We start from the raw sequence: 24,075 nt of genomic DNA, 5'->3' as shown, positions 1-24,075 counted from the left end.
ACCTGGCAGTAGTCAACATACCATCCAATATGTTTAATCTTTTCTGCATCATCCCCAAATCGCTACTTATAACTTCCCGTGTCTCTCCCGCATATCGAGTCAACCCCTCCGCTAAGGTTCCTACGAGCTTGGTGTTGTTCAAGACCCTCGTTTCTAGGCTTGACAAACGTCTTGCGTGCCTCTCTGTGGTTCCTCTAACCTCACTGACCGCGTGTTCCACCTGCATTACTGACTGATTCAGTGCTCGGACATCATCGTCATCCACTGTACTGAACACCGTTTTCAATACTTTCCCCCTGCATTTATCCATCCCCTCTTGCGCCTAGTTACCATCTGTGGCACACTCTCCACTAAAAGAGACAATTGCTCCCTAAGTTTACTATAAGTCAACTGTAATTCTTGATATTCCCCCAGGACTTCTTTTAGTATGTGATTCCTTTCCCCCCTCAGTATACATTTCCGAGAACGATTCCTGTAATTTTCGTACTTCATTCCTGATCTTCCATACCTCTATTGTTGTTCATAGCGACCACTTATGACTTGTTACTGATATATCTGGCTGCCATGAATACAGTACCCCTGTCTGCAAGGACTCGATCATTATCTGTTGATGTCCAGTTCCACCACAGATCAGCATCCCCATGGCTATCATCCAACACGTCCACATATGTTCTGACCCTGCGAAGAAAAAGAACAAAACTTGCCTGTACTACCCCTTTTCCAATCCTAAAAAATTCCCGATAGTTCACTCTGCCCCTAGAAAGTAGTCTCCCAAATACAATGACAAAAAAACTAAAACAACAAACAACAAAAACGCAATTATTATAGGACACACCAAAATGCGAGAAAAAGAGATAGAAAAAAACGCACACACACACACACACACACACACACACACACACAAAACGCAAATTATCACTTGATACAAAAACAAAATGTAAACATGCCATAAAATATTACACATTATGTGTCCACTGTTGTTCTTCCGCCGAGACCTTCTTCCTCCGCTTGCTTTGCCTAGTTTCGGTAGTCGGGTCACTTCCTTGCAATTGAGGTAATCTGTCCAACATTCCTTTAAAAGGCTTTACTCTATTACGAGGATAATGGATGTTTTTGTTGGCAGCTGCACTTTAACATTCACAGGCGAAGTCATCTCCACAACCTGGTATGGTCCGTAGTACTTCGTCAAGAATTTTTTCGTCTTTCCCTTAGGAGTATATGGATTCGTGATTAATACCCATTGACCTACCCTGTACTGTGGTAGAGGTCCCAACCGCCTATTCGGTTCTTCCTGCCTCTCTAACGCTTTCGTATCGTCCTTCTGTACCCTCTTCCAGACTTCCCGTATTGTCAGTGCAAATTCCCTCACTGCATCCCATTTAGCTCCCAATTTCGGACATAGAACGTCAAATGGCGATGGCATCTTTCTTCCTTATACTACCTCGAACGGTGACATTCCGACCCCTGAATGTATTTTAGTGTTATAACTCGATACCACATACACAAGATAAATGTCCCAGTTATCACGGTTTCCATTCACATAATAACTTAGCATTTTCGAAATTGTCCTATGTACTCGCTCCGTTCTCACATTCGCCTGCAGATGAAATGGACTGGTCCGTAATTTCTTAATTCTCAATAAACGACACAACTGTGACATTAATTCGGACACGAAGTTCGTTCCCAGATCCATAATTGTGGTATCAGGCACCCCAGACTTCAATAACCAGTTATTGACTAAAGCTTGTGCTACCGTACTTGCCTGTTGGTCTGGTATTGCGAACATGGCTAGAAACCGCGAAAAGTGATTAACTATAGTTAAAACGTAACGATTCCCTGCCGGTGTTTTGTTGAACGGCCCACAAATATTTAGCCCGATAAACTTGAATGGTTTGGAAGCCTCTGGTAACTATTGCAATGGAATTCCTGTGCGCAACACATCCGCTCGCTGTGCATATGTCACACAATTTGCTACATAATGTTCCACATCCCTTCTTCAAGTGCGCCACCAAAATTGTTCTGCTACTCGTCTTTCCATTATTTAAGAATTCCTCTCTCAAACTCTTTGGTACCACTACTCCTGGTCTGCACCGGGTAACTCTACACAACAAATTTCCCTCCACAATAAGATGTGGTTGAATTCTAAAACTTTGGCATTTCTTATCCTCTGCTTGTGCTCTTTGCGACAATCTTACCCGTTACTTCTACTGTGTGTAGTCTGCTACTTAATGCATCTGCATTCCCATGTTTCTTCCCTGGCTTATGAATTACTTCAAAGTCAAATTCACTTAATTTTGGAGCCCACCATGTTAACCGACTAGAAGGAGACCTTGAGTCCCAGTAACCATCTCAACGCTGCATGATCTGTCACGACCTTAAAGTTCCTACCATAAAGGTAACAACGAAAATACGTTACTCCATTTATTACAGCCAATATCTCCTTTTCCATTATGGAATAATTCCGCTCTGCCATATTTAACTTTCTAGAATCATACGCCACCAGCTGCTCCTGTCCATTCACCATTTGTCCCAAAACACATCTTACTGCGCCATTTGAAGCGTCACATGATAAGATGAAGTCTTCTTCAAAATTCGGAAACACCAATACCGGACCAGAAACTAATCTCACCTTTAACTTATTGAAAGCTTCCTGACATTCCTCCATCCACTGAAATTAACCCCTTTCTTTAAAGGCTTTGTTAATGGCTTGGCTATTTTAGCAAAATCTTTTACAAATTTACGATAATGTGAACATAACCCAATATAAGATTGTAATTGCTTCGTTGTAGATGGTGTCGGAAAATTTTGAACTGCCTCTGTTAACTGAGGATCGGTTTGAACCCCTTGTTCACTGATTACATGACCTAATTATTTGACCAGCGTCTACACAAAATTACATTTTTCTAAAGTTAATGTTAACCGTGCCAACTGCAATCTTCTTAAGACTTATCTTAAACGCGATACATGTTCTGGTATATCCTTCGAAAATACTATAATGTCATTTACGTACACCATGCATGTCTTCGGTTTCAGTCCTCTTAAAATCTCATCTAATAATCGCTGAATTGTGGCCGGTGCATTCTTCAACCTGAACGGCGTATGTTTATAGTGATAGTTTCCCCCGGGAACAGTAAAAGCTGTCTTTGCCCCATCCTCTGGCGCTACTTCCAACTGATGGTATCCACTCCGTAAATCCATCATTGTAAAATACTTACATTGTCCCAGATTGTCCACTGTGTCCGTGATAGTCGGAATCGGATATGTGTCAGAAATGATTTTCGCATTCAGAAACCTATAATCACAACAATTCCTGTATTTCCTTGTACCATCCACCGACTTCTTAGGTACAAGAACTACATTGCTTGAATATGGACTATCGCTGCGCTCTATGACTCCATCCCATAGTTGTTGTTCTATAAATTAGCGGTTGCTCATGATGTGCTATCCTATATGGTTTCCTAAACCCTGGTGTATTATTCTCCATTGGTATGTGATGCTTCGTAATCGGTGTTGCCTATAACCTACCCTTCATTACAAATAAATCGCTAAATGTCAATAACATTTCCTCCAATGCGACCCTGTCATCTCCCTGCAAATGCTGTAATTGTCCCCTCAATTGCGATGCATTGACCTTTTTTTTTGCTTATGGCTCGCCTCTAAATCCTACCTATCGAAGTCATCTTAATCAAAAAACCCCATCGTGGCCAATAACAACCCTTTCGGCAAGCTAAAATACGCTCTGCCTAAATTATCTATACTTACAGGAACCCTATAATCTCCTTCCACATAACTTGCGTGAGCTAAACTCCTCCGCACAAAACAGTGCGCATTATCCAACTCCTCATTACCCTAGAGTGGCTCCACCATCTACAACGTATCCTTTGGTAAGTCTGTATTTATCGAAACCCAAACTACCTTCCCTGTACCTGCCGGTATGTTATCCTGCTGATCGACCTTTAATGAATCTGTTCGCAGTGTAGCTGGTGTGACCTTCATGTTAAGTGCACCTTGCGACATTCGTTCATCTGCAATCGTTTCCCCCAAGCAAAACATTCTTCCACCGAGATCCACTGTTTGCTGCCAAAGATCTATCTTCGCATGATATTTGTCAAAGAAGTCCAGTGCGACAATCACCAAATACCCCTCACTTACACACGGTAACACCTCTACCTCCTCACTAAACATAGTTCCTGCGATCACGAATTGAAGTACCGTCGTACCCATTGACTCTACTTTATTATCTCCCACCTCACGTAACCTATTGCGTGGTGGCTCACGCCTCCTCCTGCTAACCAGGCCAAAACTAATAACAGACACGTGTGCTCATGTGTCAACCAGAAACCTTTGTTCCCTTCCGTTTACCGAGCCTAATAAGCTTAATAAACCTACAAGCGCTTTACCTAGTTTCACTGGGACTGCTCTTCGACGGTTGAAGCATCCCGTTCTCGTTTAACGGCTGCTATCGCCGAGGTTCCCCCCTACTTTTACTCCTGCAGTTCACTGCCCCATGACCCATTTTCCCGCATGAGTAACACCGCAACTGACGCTGACATTGCCTCCTAATATGACCCACCTGGCCACAACCAAAACACTTAATTTCTGTTGCGAGAACTTTACGCTCCACCCTTTGCTTCGTCGCATAATCTACCTCCTCTAAGTACGTGGCAGTCCTTAGAGCCGCAGCAAGATCATGAGATTCTCCATTCCACCTGACTTGACATCTTCCATGCTACTCTATACAAAACACATCTAACGCCCTGTTCTCGGCCTCTTGTAACAGCACTCTATTAGTCTTCCCATTCTGTGACAGTTCAAACGTTTGCACACTCAGTTTTAGAATCCTGTCTGAGAAAACTTCCACAGTCTCATTTCACCTCATAACTAACAGCCGCTCGGGATTAGCCGAGCGGTTTAAGGCGCTGCAGTCATGGACTGTGCGGCTGGTCCCGGCAGAGGTTCGAGTCCTCCCTCGGGCATGGGTATGTGTGTTTGTCCTTAAGATAATTTAGGTTAACTAGTGTGTAAGCTTAGGGACTGATGACCTCAGTAGTTAAGTCCCATAAGATTTCACACACACGTAACTAACACACTTAATTTTTCACAAAAAAACTTGGTACTATTCTGTTTTTGGTACCTCTGGCGTAACTCAGTCTCAAGCTCTGAAAACGTCCCAACATTGTTCAATGTTTCATGGTACAATACGCACGACTTGGCATCCCCTATCAAGGGTAACTTCGCCACTCTCAATATTCCAACATCTGACCACCTATTGGCCTCAGCCATAGTGATAATTTCATTAAGTAATGCCGACACATGTTCCATTGCTTTACCCGAAAATGGATTAATCACTGCCGCAATTGCCGGGTCAAACGGTCTATGAGACTCCACGACCTGTAATTTACTTTTACCCGACGTCCCTTCCCCTACTTGCAATACTTCAAATCTCCCTGCTAATTCTTCATATTTTTCCTTGCCCTTTATCCTCACCTCTGCTAATACCCGAATTTGCTCCATTAGAGCGGCTACAGCTTCTGCTGTAGTTATTGCCACAGCCTCTGCTGCTGACTGTGCGTCTGCCATTCTTGCTTATAGCTCCACTGTTACCATTAATTTCAGCCTGCTACTCCTTAAACTTAGTTCCTCCGACGAATCATCGTCCATCAACAGTCTGAACAATTTCGAGCCAAATGACAAAATTTCTTACAAATAAACCAACTCTTTGGCGCCGACTTTGTACATGGTAATCCGTGATCTGTCATGTTACAAAAATTACATCACTTAGGTGCTATGTTATCATGTCCTGCCTTTCCCCTGAATCCAGATAAATCTACAGGCTCCTCTTGCCTTACAAAAAACACCTTTAAAAAGTCTGTCCTAATTCATACATAACCATTGACCGATGACCTCGCTGTCTGGTCTCCTTCCTCAAAACCAACCAACCAACATAACCATTCAAAACACAAAAGAATGACACATAAACGATAAATCAAATGTCACTCACCCATCCAAATCGTGTTTGTGTGCAGGTGAACAGTCCTGCTTCCCTCCCTATACCGGTATGGACAAACACCTTCCGAACGACAAGATGTAACAAGAACTGCATGACCAACCATCATGAATGCAACCAAACACCTCAGCTACCCCTCTGCTCAGGCACACCTCAACACTACTCGCTCAACATGAGATGTGGGAGTGGAAATCCGGTAACGGTGTTGCAACTGGCACCACTTTTGACACCACTATTGTGGGGTCAGAGTGTCAAACCCGAGACTGCAGATGGCAGAGCTGAAGCCGGGACCCACAGTGACGTATTTTGTCAGGAGGCCGACCAAGTTCACGAGCACCAAGGGGCAGTGCAGGGTGATACAGCGGTATTTGGTAACATTCGTTTGTTCAGACAATTTACAGTACTCGATGGGTGAAGCGTAGTGTCGGCGTGCTGTTCGCACACTGTCCCGCGAGTCCAGCCGGCTCAGCAGACTCCTGGTGTGCCGATGCCACTGCTGCTGTCACCAAGGCCACCCCGCTGTAAGTCGGCCGCGCTCTCCCAGTCGCCGCCCACTGCTGCGTTGCGACTTGCGCCGCGCTGCTGTCCGTTATTCCGGAGACTGCTACAGTCCCTGGTCCTCGCCACCTTCCGCCCTGTTTGGCCTGTTCTGTCCAACCATGGGAGGAAGGTGGGTGTACTGGTCACACGTGGTCCATGGGCTGCCACTGCTTCCAGGACAGGACCAGACGTGAACCAGCGCCCTCCTGGATGCTGTGCCATTACTTGCTGCTAGTGGTGCTTGCCGAATGGCAACACCCACCGCCGTCTCTGGTGCAGTGACTGCACTGCCATGCCTCCTGCACTGTATGCCCTGCCCAGACCCCAGTTTGCGAGGTGGAAAGCTAACGTGGCCCATAGACTGGAGTGGAACCGAGCCCCTCCTGGACCTGTTGCGGACTGCTGTCACTGCCCTCTTTCAGGCAGACTGTGCGATCTTCAAGTTCCATGCTGCTATTCTGTCCCACCCCTGAGTTGTGTCCTCAGATGTGGAATATAGCCCGAACAAGTACACAGAAAACAGAATACAAGTTTATGCAGAGTACTTATAACATTGCTGCTAGACTGGCCCCTGTAGTGAAGCCCAGCACAGGTCTGCCCGGACATTTGGCTGACCTAGCACGCTGTCCCAAGGTAAAACTGTCCATCTATTTATATCAGTTTTACCCTCGCTTCTGATGTAGTGTCAGAGAGAGACAGAAACTATGCCAGAGATAAATTCCCGCATGTCAACCACTTACAAATCGCCACTCTTGACTCTGGCCTAGTGCCCCGCCTCGTACATCACAATAACTCAAAGCAACGCTAAAGTTTTCTGCCTCATTATTGCTCCACTCAAAACAAATTGTGCGTGCAGTACTGCCGTCACAGCTCCGTGCCCGTGAGTGCCATGTTTACCTTGCCTGGCCCGCTGGCTGTCGACTGTTACCACACTCTGCCAGCGGCCTCAGATTTCATCGCCCAACCGCGCCTTCATTGAATTCTGACAAAATTTCCCTTTTCTTCGACTAGGACTAATACGAGCGCAGCATTAGTATATTCACTTCCGTGACTGACTGGTCCGATTGCCACACATTTATGCTCCCATTATTATTTGGTGTCACCTGAAGGTGAAGCTTGAAGCTTCGAAACCAGTAGCAGAATAAATTAAGAGAACTGCAGGCAGCTGAAGCGAAGTTTTATTCCATACATATGTTCCTCAGTACTGGATCTTCACCTGGTCAAATACTTTCTATTTTGGCGCGCCTGAAACCTTTTGATGTCCACAATGAGTGCACTGATTTCCTGTCCGTAAGTTCAAATGGCTCTGAGCACTGGGCGACTCAACTTCTGAGGTCGTCAGTCGCCTAGAACTTAGAACTAATTGAACCTAACTAACCTAAGGACATCACACACATCCTTGCCCGAGGCAGGATTCGAACCTGCGACCGTAGCGGTCGCTCGGTTCCAGACTGTAGCGCCTAGAACCTCACGGCCACTCCGGCCGGCTGTCTGCAAGTGATTACTGGCATGAGGAACGTGTGGAACATTTTGATCTACTTGATCGAAAGCCCAATTTTTTTTATGGGGGCACATTTGGTACATGTGTCTTTCTCTCTTCTTGAAAATTATATGGGAGTAGAGAAATGTACCTAAATGCTTAATATTGGTGTTCGATGGAATGTTAATCTCAATAAGTGAGACTGTGGAACCATGGAGATTTCTTCTGAGGTATGTCGCTTCGGACAGCTACCTCTAGCAATTCATCGTCACCTACGCTACGACATTGTCTTTACTCCGCTGCTGTCGCTGAACTCTTGAGCGCTCCATTCCGCTCCGCAAAACTAGTGATATTCCGATACCATCAAACTATCGCTACCTGCTCAGAAGATTAGTACTCAAGTCGTCCTGCGTTATTACTTCCATGAGTACTACAAAAGTATCGATACCTACTCATATCGATACTTTCTATGCAAGTGAAGTACTGCTGAATATACACGAGGGTGGTTTGATAAATCCGGTAAATTTCCATGAAAAAAATTAACATTTTTATTGCAATTTCATGGTTGGTAAGCTTGATCATTGCAAGAATCGTATAAAGAATTTCAACAGTGTACAGCGTGCATTTCATTGTTGACAGCCCTCTGAATTCGTCAGTGTGTCGACTGCTATTGAAAATGGAGAAAACCGTGTTTTGTGGCGTTATTAATCGTTTTCATTTGAATGGTTGGACTGGCGCACTAATCAAAATAGAAATGGATCAAGTTCATGCGGCCTCTGCACCATCATTGACGAGCATTTGCTTCTGGATTAATGAATTTAAACGTGGTCGGAGCAGCACCAAAGATGAAATCCGTCCAATTGAAGTCACCACAAAAGAAACCATTGACAAAATCCATGACGTGGTGTTGCGAGACCGCCAAATAAAAATTCGAGAAACTGCAAAGACATAACGCATTTCAGTTGAGCGAGAGCATACCACCCTGCACGGAGAATTGGCTATATAAAAGCTGTCTGGAAGATGGATGCCGCCAGGGGCGATTCTAGATGTCGGTCAAAGGGGGGGGGGGGTTCTAATAGATGGGGGGGAGAGGGTTTGCGGGTATGGAATATAGCTGAACAAAATGAGAGATGGGATCCTCTACCGAAGAATTGGTAAAATTTGGTGTTGCTTAAAGTAGTGTTTGGTAACTATTTTGGACTTCAGGGTAAAAAATGTGTATTAATAAATAATAAGACGCCTATTTTAAATTAAATGATATTTATTGGTTTACGTAGTAACCTATTTGCCGCTATTATTCTTTTGATAAAATGTGTTTGGAATACATTGCAACCTATATTGCTACATAATTATAAAAAATAATGATTGAATCTGTTGGAGTAATATATTCACTGATTTCTGAAGTCATTTTATCCATTGTAATATGATACTCCATGGGGAGGGGGAGGGGGCTATAGCCCCCATAGCCCCCACACTTGCCAACGCCCCTGGACGCTGCGACTCATCTGGCACGACGTCTCAGCACAAAATGTGTGGCGATGTTTAATCGCAATCCTCAAGGCTATTGCACCGATTTGTGGCTTCTGATAAAACCTGGATCCAGCATTACACACCAGAGTCAGAACGGCAGTAAAAACTACGGCCAAAGGCTGGTGTGCATCAAAAAAGTCAAAGCCTCTTTTGTTGGGTAGTGGGTGCTGTTTTTTGGGATTCCCAAGGAACAGGGATCGTTAGAAACTTGCGTTGGCTGAAAAAGGATCAAGACTGTCAGACAAAAAAGTATTCTACCAGTAGGATGATGCATCATTCCACACATCGACGGTATCAATGGCAAACTTGGATGAACTGGGCTTCGAACTGGTTCCTCACGTAACGTGGATTTAGTGCCAAGTGACTTCTTCCTGTTCTCGAACTTGAGACTTTGGCTTGCTGGGAAGAAATTTTCATCAAATAAGGAAGTGACCTTTACAGTTGTGTATTTTGCAGAGTGTGACAGAACTTATTGTTCTGATGGGATGAAAAAGCTGGAGGACTTCTGCACCGAGTGCATACCCTCGAAGGAGACTATGATGAGGAGTGAGGAGAACTATTTGTGAAACAAACATTTTTTCCTTGCTTTTTTACTAGACTTGTCAGATCTTCATCGTATGATATTTTACTCGGTGCCTTATTTTATGCATCTCAATGAAACAAATTTCCTCTCTCTCTTTCTCTTTCTCTCTCTCTCTCTCTCTCTCTCTCTCTCTGAACAAGCCTCGGAAGACCCAATGGTCCTGATCGACCACCATATCATCCTGAGCCGACAGGCATCACTGGATGCGGATGTGGAGGGGCACGTGGTCAGCACACCGCTCTCCTAGCCATTGTCAGTCTTCGTGACCGGAGCCGCTGTTTCTCAGTGAAGTAACCCCTCCATTGGCCTCACAAAGTCTAAGTGCACCTCGCTTGCCAACAGCGCTCGGCAGACAGAGTCAGCCATCCAAATTCCAGTCCAGGCCCGACATTGCTTTACTTCGTTGATCTGACGGTAACCGGTGTTACCATTGTGGCATGGCCGTTGGCAATAAGACCAATTAAATACTTTCATTTCCTTTTGGGAAGTTTCCCCAAAACAGAAATTTACTCACCAACTTTTGAAAATAAACTCTCACTAGGCACAGATGTTGCAAGGACGAAAGGATATTGTTGTGCATATTTGTACAAACAGGACAAAGGACTTTAATATCTTCCCATTCAGCAATTTTTTTAACATATTGCAGAGTTTGACATACAAAGAGATACTTCGCCACTTCGGTATGTTTCATTTTTCTTTTTGTTGCTGTGCGCTAGATATTTGATGTTTCCAAAATTCGGATTCCTCCATTTCATTTGGGCTACTTTGTTGCTCATAAACCACACTTCTGAGTTTTATGTGGATCGCCCTCGTGCTGCTGGATCTTGAAAATTTAGGTTTTGAAATCTTGGCTCCAACAGGGGAGCAGTGGCTGCTTGTCCATTCAATTCAACGAACCCACACATTTTCTTCGGCTCTCTTAATAAAACGTCCTTGCATTCATTGACATTTGGTGATATTGGTATGATAATTCTGTTGACAAACCGTCAGTCAGTAGAATAATTTTGAATATTGCAAATACTTTTCTCCAGACCTTTCTGTTGGACACAATCAGAAGACTTTACTAAGACGTGTGTTAACATCTCTACAGCAGCTAGCGCGTCAGCAATCACTCACCCACTCACTACTCCGATACGCTGGTAACATTGATTCGATACAAGTACTTTTCTTTCGCTGCCAGATACGTATCCAAATAATTATTCGATTTTATAAAATTCCTCATTATCCAAAAAAAGTTCGAAATCTTACTTGTGTGTACTTGTATCGTAAATTTCCTGCGCGAAACTGGACCGAATTTTCGTTCCGCCATGCGGTCAGTGGTGCTCGACGGTAGGTAATCGAATCAGAAACGTCTGCTTTCAAAATGCTACCGATGCCTGTGTTGTGTGGTTCCATTTTAAATTTATGTTATTATCAAGTCTCACTTTTTGAATCCTGTGATACATGGTGAACTACTAGAACTTCAGTTGTCACTTATTTCTATTTCACTTATTTTATTTTACTTATTTATTTATTTTGCAGCTTTCGATTTTTTCCTCATTGCTGGACCAGGCGATATAAATTGTATTAATGTTTGATGGCCAGTAAACACTGTAACTGTAAAAGTGTGTATCTGTTGCTATTCAGAATGTCATTAACAAATGACATTTGACGCCCATGTGATTTTCGATGTAGAAGGTTTACGTCATGTAGCGAACGCCTGAGTGAATGCTCAGAGTGATACCTGTTGGCAGAAACACTACGGATGTACACGCCGGGCGTGGCGCTGGACAGGGTGTGCGTGCGCCCCTACCAGCTGCCGGACACGGAGGTGTGCCGGGGCGTCCAGCTGAGGCCAGGCGAGATCATCTGGATTCCTGTACACGCCATCCACCACGACCCAAAGTACTTCCCAGACCCAGAGAGTTTCGATCCGGAACGCTTCAGTCCAGAGAACAAGCACCGCATCAAGCCCTTCACATACTTCCCTTTCGGCGCCGGACCTCGCATTTGCATTGGTAAGCTATTTTCTGTTAGTAAATTTTGTTGCTTTAATCTTACTTCTATCTACACCATTTCAATGTTAGAAACCATCGTTTAGCGCTGGCTTCGTGCTGTATTTCTGTAAATGCGAAACTTAAATTTCCAGCTATCAGCATTGACCTTACATTTCAATCTTATCAGTTTTGAAACGATAATGACATGTCAGATAAACGCTATAGGCTGTAACTAAAAGCTAAGTACAGTCAAATGTCTAAGCTAGAACATTTTTAGTAAAATCACATAGCATTTAAGAACTTAAGCTCTCATCCATCGTACTCTAAAAGAACAGACTTTTCGTCGAAAATACTGTCGCTCTATTAGTCAAGAACATTTTTGCTGACTAAGGCTGAATCATCCCATTAAAAAACCGTTACTTATACTGTCTTGTTGCCCTGTGGCAGGATTAACTCATTTATTTACGTACGTTTACCTCCTCCACATGCTACTTCTGTTTCATAGAAAATAGTTCTGTTGCTTCAACAGCTGTCTATGAAAATTGAAACCAAGTGTATGGTGCTTTTATGCTAGAGGTCTGATCGATGTACTTCATGGAAACCGTTTCGCATTAAAGCCAACTACCTCACAGCGAAGAAAAGGTGGTTCCGTCTATCAACGTGTAATGCCAACTTTAGTTATAATCTCAAAAAATTTATGAAAAGCTACAAGTGGGTCCATGTTCTGACGTCTGTATATGTATATTCTTCTCCTGTTGTAAGCTCACGCTTGTTCCCACGTTTGATTACAATTTGTTTTTCCGTAGGTTCAAATTGTTCAAATGGCTCTGAGCACTATGGGACTTAACTTCTGAGGTCATGACTCCCCTAGAACTTAGAACTACTTAAACCTAAGTAACCTAAGGACATCACACACATCCATGCCCGAGGCAGGATTCGAAGCTGCGACCATAGCAGCAGCGCGGTTCCGTTGGTTCCACATTGAGCAAACACAGCTACCGTTTTTTTTATCCACGCGTGTTTCGCTGAAGTTACCTGCTGTAATTACAGAGAAACTTGTCTCGGTGAAAGAAAGAAGAAAATTTGTGATTGCTCAAGGCGTATGCAGTCCAAAAACAAATTTATAAGTCAACTGTTTTTTTTTAAGTAAGAAAAACAGGAAATTAAAAGCAATCGTAAGCCTTAGGCAGACGTGTACGCTATGAGACCACGACCAAATTTTGTTCAGCGTAATTTCTTTCGAAAACATCAAATAATTTGTAATTTGAAGGAATCGATCATGTTCTCGGCAGTTTGTGACGTCACCATTGCTGCATCTCGATCGATTCAACGATATCTGATCGATACAGTAGCAACTACAACCACTGCGAGCTGCGACAACGAGCAAAAATTTTATTAAAGTTTCATGGCATTGTCTCGATGCAAGAATTTCAGATTGTCTCAACAGGAGAGACAATGAAAGAACATTTTAACTTCTCGTAACTCTGCTCATTTAACTTTTCTTATACACTCATTCTATTGAGCTAACAGAGAGCCAAGCAATGCCCGAGAAAAGGCGGTATCCTGATTGTGGAGCGGGGAAAAGGGATCTAACAAGTACTTTCCTCTCACTCACAAAGTAGTTCAACACAGTTCTTGCTCAATAAAATTACTTTCGCAAATAATCGAGTGGACCGATAGTGGAGGCACGAATTCCCTGGGAGGACGTGTCAAACATGTTCATATGTCTTCCATTTCGCCATTTCCCTCCAGGAATAACTGACAACAGTATTCGAACTCGGTTCACAGCCCTTTCAAGCCAACTCTGTGCCCTGTCTCAGCACTGTGAGCAGTTAGTTAGTCGGTCTCATGTCGTAATGACGCGGAACGAGTAATGTTGCGTTCACATTGCTAATTAATTTGTAAAACACACACATCCTATACAATTCAAAGTTATATATAAATGTATATGGGTTAGTAGAGTTAGTAATTCCTACCTACCACCTTTTACACATTACTATAATAGAATTTCTTTTACAGAATAGAAGGACTTGTCAAGAAGAACTCTATTCAGTTTTTCTTTTTTTTTTTCAAATTTTATTTTGCTGTCTCTCAGACATTTTGTACAGGGTGTCCGAAAAGTCTTTCCCTGATTACATAAATTGATAACTCAGGCTAGAAGTCGGATACAAATATGAAACTGGTGTCTAATTGTTTACAAACTATCAAAGTTTTTTTCCACACATCAGTTAACTTCCACATGAGCACTCTTGGTAGCACGTAGCACATCTAGGTGATATTCAGTTTCCGTCCACACATTAGCCAACATCACTGTAGGGATCGATTCAACGACTGTGGTTATCCGTTACCGCAGGGCTTCAAGATCTGGTACACGGGTTCGGCAGACCTCGCCCTTGTCATAACCCCATAAAAATACGTCTAATGGGGTTATGTCAGGAGAGCGTGGAGCCCAAACCGTTGGCCCATCACGACCAATCCGTCGCCCAGGAAAGGTCATATCGAGATAGGCACGGACGTCCAAACCCCAATGATGCAGTACACCGTCTTGCTGAAACAAGACATCGGGGTGATACTGAAGTAGCTGAGGAACAACATACAGTTGCAACATGTCCAGATACACTGCAGATGTGATGGTAACCTCAGCGAAGAAGAATGGCCCGATAATTCGATCGTGCTATAGTGCGCACCAAACATTCACCTTTGGACTGTCTCTGATGCACTCCATGACCTCGCCAGGGGGTTATGAACCCCAAATGCGCACATTATGGCGATTCACTACTCCACTGACAAAAAAGGTCGCTTCGTCGGAAAAGGCAATTGGTCTGAGATAACCATCATCGTCCTAAATACGTGATAGCATTCCGACCGCAAAGTCATATCGACATGTACTTTCATTGGGCAACAAGGCCTGAACGATTTGCACTTTGTATGTACGAAACAATAAACGTTTGTGTAAAATGCCTTACAGCTTCCACCCTGTCTGCTGAGGTTCTTGGTCGACCAGACCTCGGAAGGTCAGCAACCGATCCTGTGTTCTTGAACTTCTCATACCAGGCTTTAACGCTCTTGACATCAGGTGGATTCCTTCCAAATGTTGTCTGGAAGTGTCTTTGCACTGTAGTTGGTGATCGTGTCTCATGGTATCACAGGACACACTGTGCCTTCTCCTGATTGGTTATCATGGCTTCTTGGGCGCTGCACCTCATCCACTACTTAAGCACTGCGAACCTAAAACAGAAAAAAACTTAGATAGTTGTAAACAATTCGACAGAAGTTTCATATTTGTATCTAAAATCTAGCCTAAGTTATCAATTTATGTAATCAGGGAAAGTCTTTTCGGACACCCTGTATCTCTGTGTACGTGATCAAAAATTTAGCTTTAGCACTGTGCACCATTTTTTGTGCTAAATTCAACTTTAATGTGGAGTAATGAATGTCATTTTTCCTTCCAGTATTGCAGTTATGAACACTGTTGTTCCTTCCTTTTGAACTGTAGTGGATTATTTACAACAAACATAGTGAGGGAATAAATTACACTGTGAAGCATTAGTGAGAATGTCTAACTCCTTAAAGAGATGTCTACGAGTTGATCATGGGTGAATGCCATGTATTATCCTCACTGCACATTTTTGGGCTTAAATATGAGCTACCCCAGAACATTATCTCGTATGACATTATTGAATAAAAGTATTTAAAATATGTCAGCTACTGATCTGTCTCCCCCCAAGATTTACTATGATTATAAGCGCCAATGTGGCTGACCTGAGTTGTTTGAGGAGTTCCAAAATTTGTTTTTTCCAGTTTAAATTCTTATTAGTATGGACACTTAGAACTTCGAGGTTTCCACCTTATTACACCCTATTTTGAAGTTTCCACCCTATTACACTTATCATTGGTGTAGTACTCCTAGATGTGCAGAATTTGTTATGTTGTGTTTTTTTAAAATTGACGCTGACACCATTCACAGGATACCAATCAATGATATTTTTTAACAACACTGTTTACCATTTATTCTGTTTCTGTACGCATGCTTGGATTGATTACAGTACTAGTGTCATCTTCAAAAAGAACTAATTATGCTTGCTGTATATTATATGGGATATAATATATATATATATATATATATATATATATATATGTATGTATGTATATATGAGGGTCTGCAGCTCGTGGTCTAGTGGCTAGTGTTGTTGTCTGTGGATCACAGGGGTCCCAGGTTCGATTCCCAGCCAGGATGGGGATTTTCTCTGCCTGGGGACTGGGTGTTTGTGTTGTCCTTATCATTTCATCATCCTTGTCCTTATCATTTCATCATCATTCATGACAGTGACTAAATTGGATTGTATAAAAATTGGAGTGTGTACAAATTAGGACTTTGTACGGGCGCTGATGACTATGCAGTTGAGCGCCCCACAAGCCAAACATCATCATCTTATATGAAGAACAATAGTGGACCTAAGATTGAGCCTTGAGGAACGCCATATGCGATTTCTCCCCTGTCAGAATTATGCCCCAGACAGTATTGTATGAATTACTAAATACTACTCTCTGTGTTATTTTGGTGCATTATTCATTGGTTGGCTATCCATCAGTCTCATAAAACTTTAATTTATCTTGGGGAATTCTGTGATTTCCACGATAAAATGCTTTATCCACATCGTAGAAAACGTTATCTGAGATTACTGTATAATCTCGCACAATAGTCAGAGTCTGAATACATACTACTGGAGAAGAATATTATTATGTGATAAACAGAACAGTTGGCAAAGTGACAGCTGTTATCTTTCTTCTGAGAATGCTTACCTGTTAAGATCTTGAAAGACTTATAATCGTAATCTGAAGACTATGCGTGTTCTAATGATTAAGCTGAATGGGAACTTCCAGAAAAAAAACGCCTATGCTGACGTTCAGTCTTAATGTCTACATTCACCCACTCATGAGAAATACCTATTCTAACTGGCTGTTAAGTTCTACCAAAAATATATGTATGTCCTTTATGACAATTGTTTTATTTTTTCCAGCCCAGAGGTTCGCGTTGATGGAGGCGAAGGTGGTACTCCTGTACTTGATGTCCAAGTTCAGCTTCCAGGTAGTCGCCAAGACACCGGTGCCTCTGAAGATACAGCCAAACAAGCTCAATCTCTCTATCAAGGGTGGCGCCTGGATTGGTGTGCGGCGTAGATTTTGATCAGAAAATTATTACATGTCGTTCCACATTAATGTGAGAGGGAAGAAAATCTGACTTTCTTGAATTAATTCGAAAACACTACTCTGTACACACGGCTGCAATAACGCAATTGACAACTGTCTGTTAACCTCACAAATATGTGTCTGACCACGTTATACACTGGTCGAAAAGAATGCATTATTTATATTGATATGTCATTCTGTAACACACATTTCCTTTTTTCCCTTCTCCACTTTTTTTAAAGGAAATTAACACAAAATTCACATGTTTCCCGCCTCCGTAGGCGCCGTCTGTAACGAATTCTTTTCAGTCGGAGGTAGGCGGTTAGAAAACTGTTACTGAAAAACGATTAGCACCAGTATTCGAACAGCAAGGCTTGAAAAGATAGGGGCATAAGGCTTCTGATAACGAGACTACAGGAAAATCCTGGTTTAAATTAGAATGTCCTCGCAGGAGGAATGATAACATGCGACATTGTTGACGATCCGTCCTTCAGCAGCCCCGCCCCCCCCCCCCCTCCCAGTTGTGCTTTCCTAAAGGAGCAATACCCGCACCGGCACTGTGGTCCACTCTCTCCTTTGTCTCATCGTCATAAACAACACAAACACGACTTTGCACTATAAAGAATGTTAAAGAATGTTTGTGTCAACTAGCGACAGCTAAATACCTTGAAAATGACGCATCGTACGGAAAAAATGTTCTGGATGAAAGAAAATATTAGTAAAGGGGAGATCTATTCAGCGACGTATGGTCGATACGACAAAACATACAACCACTGGGAACTGCGACAACGAGCATCTCTGGACTTGCAGTGAGTTTCAGCGTTGCTAAGTTCCTAGCGAACGCCGACGCGGGAGTCGAGGGGTCTCCTGAAAAGAATCGAGAGCCCAGTATTTACAGTCGCGTCTCGGTCAGAATTATTCTGCCAAGTGCTGCTAGGTGTATCGAATACTAATTCGTGAAGACGGTATATCGTCTGAGCTACAAGTGGCCACATTCTAACCACCCCTCCTGTGTGGGGGTCACCAACTTGGTATTTTCTAACGGAAATCACCGAGTTTTTGTTGCACATTCGGATTATACTCCTAACAAATACTTACGGTTTACTCAAACAGTTCTTTTCCATTCAAGGTAAGTGACGCTGTAATCGACAAATATCAAGCGTGTCCATTTTTGCAAATACGATCCGATGCATTTGATTCTATACTTCATTTACGATATAAATGTAAACCTTTATTTTCTAACGGTAGATATTTATGAAACTTCCTGGCTGATTAAAACTGTGAGCCGGACCGGGAGTCGAACTCGGGACCTTTGCCTTTCGCCGCTGCTGAGTGAAAATCTCATTATGGGTAGATATTTATGTTCGACATCTACTTTAGCGTTGCAAATTTGATTGTACAGTACAGTATGGTTAGTTGCTTCAATGTCCTTATAGAAACTATGCTTAGCATGAACCAGGAACAACGACGTGGATGTAATAGTTTTCTGTTCCCATTGGGAGATTTTGGTGAGTCGCCTTGTCTCGTATTATTGGCGTGCTTGACTTTGGTGAGTAACCACGGAGGGTGCGGCTGCCACAGTCGCTTGACAGATGTTGCACCTTATTGCTGTTGTTCTGACAGCCTCGTTGTGGCCAGCGCGAGAGTTAAGGCAGTTGGATGAAAACACGCAGACGCGTCCCAAACGTGAGTGTTGCTTCGGACTGGGCGACAGAGTTCGGAGAAACCGGGAATAGTGGGTCAGTCTGAGTGAGAGAGGGTCTTGAGCTCACTATGTTGTTGAAATTTCCTTACTGCAAAAGGCAAGGATTGGAATTAGTACAGAATGACGAACACTGTGAGAGTTTTACAACTTCTGGCGTTATTCGGAGAATGTCCTCAACCTAGCACACATTTGCCGTAAATGAGTTGTATTCACGAAAGACCAAGACTTTACACAGAGACGGTGTCTGTTAAAACAACTTACCAGCACTGACTACGTTAGCACCCACGACTTGACACGCAGGAGTCCTCAGCCACCCAGCTGGAACTCCATCTGCTGTTCCGAGCTGCTGCAGATAACCCTGCTCGGCAAATAGCTTCTGCTGTTTCTCCCAGTACTGCTACCTCCCCACTTCCGCTAGGACCTGCCCGGCCTATCTGTCCCCTACTCCTGTCACTCCAACTGCCGTGACTCTCTCCTTGGAGGGTCTGCATCGGAGTTTTAATCACTTTCCCTCTGGGCCCCGTCAGTTCCTTACTTTGCATTACGCTGAAGTCCCCTTGCCAGCACTGTTTTTCAGAAGGTGAGTCGTTAGGGATGGGGGGGGGGGGTGGAGAAGGCGTCTGTTGCAAATTCATATCCTGTTCTTGCTATAGGCTCTTCATGACGTATATGTGCCCCTTCCACATACTCTCTCTCTTATCCCCCTCTCAACCTCGCTTTGAAACGATATTTTATGTCTTGCAGTGTTATTTTTAAAGCGCGGCTGGCGTCTTTATGGCGCCACCAGCTGAAAACATTTCTTTCTACGTGACTTGAGGCATCTGATATTGTGTGTAAGCCTATTGCTGTGCTCTGTCGTTTACAACTGCCTCTCTGACTTGTAACTTTTCCCTTGTTATGCTCGTGAAGCTTTCACCTGTTACTAACTCTCAATACTTGGCTGTCACATCCGGGATACAAGACAACACACCGAAATCAGTCACCGTGATGGTGCAGTTCGAGGGCAGCCACTGAAATCGATCTTATTTGCAAGAAATGGCGATGTCTGTTCAGATTATTCGTACTGTTCCCTCACATTTTCAACACTCATGCAACATTTCAGCATCAACATCAACCGTTAAAACACAAAAGTAAAGGAAATGTAGAAACAGTTAATTGCAAAAAAAAAGTGCTCTTGACATTTGAGGATTACAGCGTACAGCGACAGCTACCACGATTGGGAAACAATGGTCGGAGTAAATCGTTTTTATGTTTGGCGTACAATCTGGATATGAAATCCATTTGAAAATTAGAAGTTGACCCCATCCATGGAGGAGGGGTCGTAAGAAGTTGTAGGATATGTGTGGCCGCTACTATTATTAATTTGCCATCTAGAACATTTTCTTCGTACGATGCATCGCTAGTCTTAATTTAAAACAAAAACCCAGAATTTCATAATACTTGCTCAATCTATACGATTTCATAAACGTCATCAGAAATGTATATAAAATAGGTCTCACGTTGTTTTAGTAGTGCTGTGTCGACCTCGCACACGGTACACAGCTCAGTCCAGAGAGGGCGTGACCAGGGAGGTAGTCTTCAGCGTGGCACCGCATAATTATGATCAGCTAACGTGAACCTTATTTTGCTTCCGCTACACGACTCACAAATGCTCCGCTCCATCCGCCAATAGCCATATCGACCTCTACAGAGGGCGCTAATGTGGGGGACCACTTGCTACAACCTCCATTAGATAGCAGTGGACATCCCTCTACCATTCGCGGATGAAGCGCACCCACCGCTTCTCTCAGCAGACCATCAGCTGTCGACCAGTTCCAGCTGCCCAACAGTTACCGGTAGTTGCTACAGTTACGGCCTAGTAGCTATTCCCAACTCATCATCCAACCATCAGCGCTGATTGTCAAAGTGTTCGTCTTTATTCGGTCCTGAATCATAAACACTTTACACTATTCCAGACTACACAACTATCACATTAATCAGCCAACACCAGTGTTCACAACTTTCATTTCAGTGCCACTCGTCTTCGTCATGCAAAGCTGATTACCTACTGTGTAATTTATTTTAATAAATGACTGTTACTTCTTTCATATTGTGTTGCCTATATTATTTATGTTATAGGTTTAAACGCCCCGCGAAAAGACTATTGACAATCGTGTAAAAACGCCACCTGCATACAGACACTACTTTTCTTCAGTAGGAGGTTCGCTTTCTGTTACCTTCGATTTTGGCCTCCAAAATTGATTGGTGAATACAACACTTATCCATAAAATAATAGGAAATACAATGAAACGCCAAAGAAACTGGTACAGGCATGCGTATTCAAAATCAGAGATATGGAAACAGGCGAGTATGGCGCTGCGGTCGGCAACACCTATGTACGACAAGTGTCCGGCGCAGTTGTTACACCGGATACTGCTGCTACAGTGACAGGTTACGAAGATTTCAATGAGTTCGAACATTACGTTATAGTCGGCACACGAGCGATGGGACACAGCATCTCCGAGGTAGTGATGAAGTGGGGATTTTCCCGTACGACCATTTGACGAGTGTACCGTGAATATCAGGAATCCGGTAAAGCATTAAATCTCCGACATCGCTGCGACCGGAAAAAGATCCTGCAAGAACGAGACCATCGTCGGCTAAAGAGAATCGTTCAACGTGACAGACGCACAACCCTTCCCCAAATTACTGCAGATTTCAATGCTGCGGCATCAACAAGTGTCAGCGTCCGAACCATTCAACGAAACATCATCGATATGGGCTTTCGGAGCCGAAGGCCCACTCGTGTACCCTTGATGACTGTAAGACACAAAGCTTTAGGCATCACCTGAGCCCGTCAGCATGGGCATTGGACTGTTGAGACCCTGCATGGCAGCAGGGGACTGTTCAAGCTGGTGGAGGCTCTTATGTAATGGTGTGAGGCGTGTGCAGTTGGAGTGATATGGGACCCCTGATACGTCCAGATACGACTCTGACAATTGATGCCTACGTAAGCATCCTGTGTGGTCAGCTGCATCCATTCATGTCCTATTGTGCATTCGACAGACTTGGGCATTTCCAAAAGGACAATGCGACATACCACACGTCCATAATTACCATAGAGTGGTTCCAGGAACACTCTTCCGAGTTTAAACATTTTCGCTGGTCACGAAACATCGCAGACATGAACATTATCGATATATACCTGGGATGCCTTGCAGCGTGCTATTCAGAGGAGATCTCCAGCACATCGTACTCTTATGGATTTACGGACAGCCCTGCTGTGTTTCATGGTGTCAATTACCGAGTGCATGCGACTTGTTGTGGTGGCACGTCTGCCCGCTCTGCACGATATAAGTTTCTTTTGCTCTTCGGTGTAAAATTCTTCACCCATTGCCAACTGTAATCTGCGTCTGTACCAGTGCGATAACACACATAGAACTCCTGTTAGAGAAATAGTTTCACGTGTTAATTACTTGCTCACAAAAAAGTTGTTCCATGACGATTGTAGCACTGTTTGACTGCCAGCTGGACATTAATGCTAACTGGAATCGAAAAGTTACGTAATATTTCTCTTCTAACCAATATTTACAGTGCTGTCGCTGTTTTTCTGCTGCTCACAAACGACTCCTCGCAACAGCATAAAACTAATTAATTCGTATCTACAGTGCTCACATTATGAAGATTTCTTGGAGATAATTCTAAGGTAAGGTAAGCAACAGGTCACAAAATGCTTGAATATTTTCAGTAGTAATGCGTTTTCACTTGACTGGAATTGCTACTTGGCGAACGTCGTTCAGAAAATGTGGAATACTTTTCCTCGTGCATATTCGCCCCGTATTCCAACATGAAACACAAACTCTTCTGCTCGGCTGCTGATTACGTCATCCATTCTCGTTTACCAGTTCCGGTCACAAATCTTTGCTAGTGTCGTTCGTGCAAACAACGTTGACGTTAATCATAGTCTGCGCTGTAGGCCAAACAAAAAGCTGCAGCTGGAATATTAGTATGCAAATTATCTACATTTTCCACAGGGTGAGCTACGATAGGCGCAACAAAGTCAGCCTGTTTATTACATACAGGGGCTGGACAAAAGTATGGAAATCACCACAAACACAACACATTGTCTTGTCTACTAGGATGTAGGAAAACCGTTGGCGTTCAAAACAGGTTCCATTCGTCGCGAAATGGATAAATCCAGGCCCTCTATGGATTTCAAGAGAATCTTACACCATTCCTCGTGGAAAACAGTGCCACGTTAACTCTTTGGAGCACGGTGGTATACATAGTATACCACCTTTTGAAAATTTTCTTGGCTCTTTGCACAGTGGTTTAACTGCACGACCACCACTCTAATATGCTCACCTAGTTCTCTACTTATCAGACAGATGGCACTCACTGCCTATAAGGAATCAGTTCCCGCCAAGAATTGCATAGATTACAACTGTGAAAGCTGCGTGCTGAGTTGTGCATGGTTTTTGCGTGTGAATAGTGGTTTATAACGAATTTCTTGTTGCGCCTGTGTTTTTTCCATATCTTGGACGTCACAGCTACGGTATGAACCCATGTATACATTCATATGCACAATCTTCCGTTATTTATATACAATTTATTTTGGTGGTATATTATTTGTACCACCGTGCATGTAGCAGTATTCTATTGCATTTCGTTTCCTAGTATAAAATTCGAAATCCTCCGCTACAAAGTTTAGTTTTTAATTGTGTTGTGACTTATTTTAGCTCTTTCTCCATTTTGTTTTGCTTACGTATTCTTTACTTGGATTCAGGCTGTTGTTTGAAAATGAAAATGTCAAGAAGAGGCTTACGAGATGAAGAAATCGAACGATTATTGTGTGAAATTCCATCAGACGAGGATTCCACTGTTGACACCACAGATGACGAATCTGATTATGAAGCAAGCATTGTTGCGGAGGCTATTGTGTCGTCTGAAGGCGAAGTTTCAGAGAGCGAGGAAGAAAGTGAGTCCACTCCGCCAAAACGCGCTGCTGACACAGCGCCAACTTGGGGACAACAATTCAATGCTACCTCAGGAATGCAGTTCGACAGTGAATCAGGACCAAGTGCT

At 43.3% G+C, this 24,075-nt stretch overlaps 1 protein-coding gene across 1 annotated transcript in view; it reads left to right on the top strand.

The window, feature by feature from the left end:
* LOC126161286 (cytochrome P450 9e2-like) overlaps nucleotides 1-17,802 on the top strand; it is an 88,198-nt gene extending 70,396 nt beyond the window's left edge. The window contains exons 7-8 of the mRNA XM_049917025.1: nucleotides 11,874-12,137; nucleotides 17,138-17,802. Coding sequence (XP_049772982.1) covers nucleotides 11,874-12,137; nucleotides 17,138-17,304 — 431 coding nt within the window. The 3' untranslated portion in view covers nucleotides 17,305-17,802. The remainder of the gene's footprint in view (nucleotides 1-11,873; nucleotides 12,138-17,137) is intronic.
* Nucleotides 17,803-24,075: the final 6,273 nt, after the last annotated feature.

Source organism: Schistocerca cancellata, chromosome 2 (genome assembly GCF_023864275.1).
Source record: "Schistocerca cancellata isolate TAMUIC-IGC-003103 chromosome 2, iqSchCanc2.1, whole genome shotgun sequence".
Lineage (NCBI taxonomy): Eukaryota > Metazoa > Arthropoda > Insecta > Orthoptera > Acrididae > Schistocerca > Schistocerca cancellata.
This window is presented reverse-complemented; position numbering and strand designations above follow the sequence as displayed.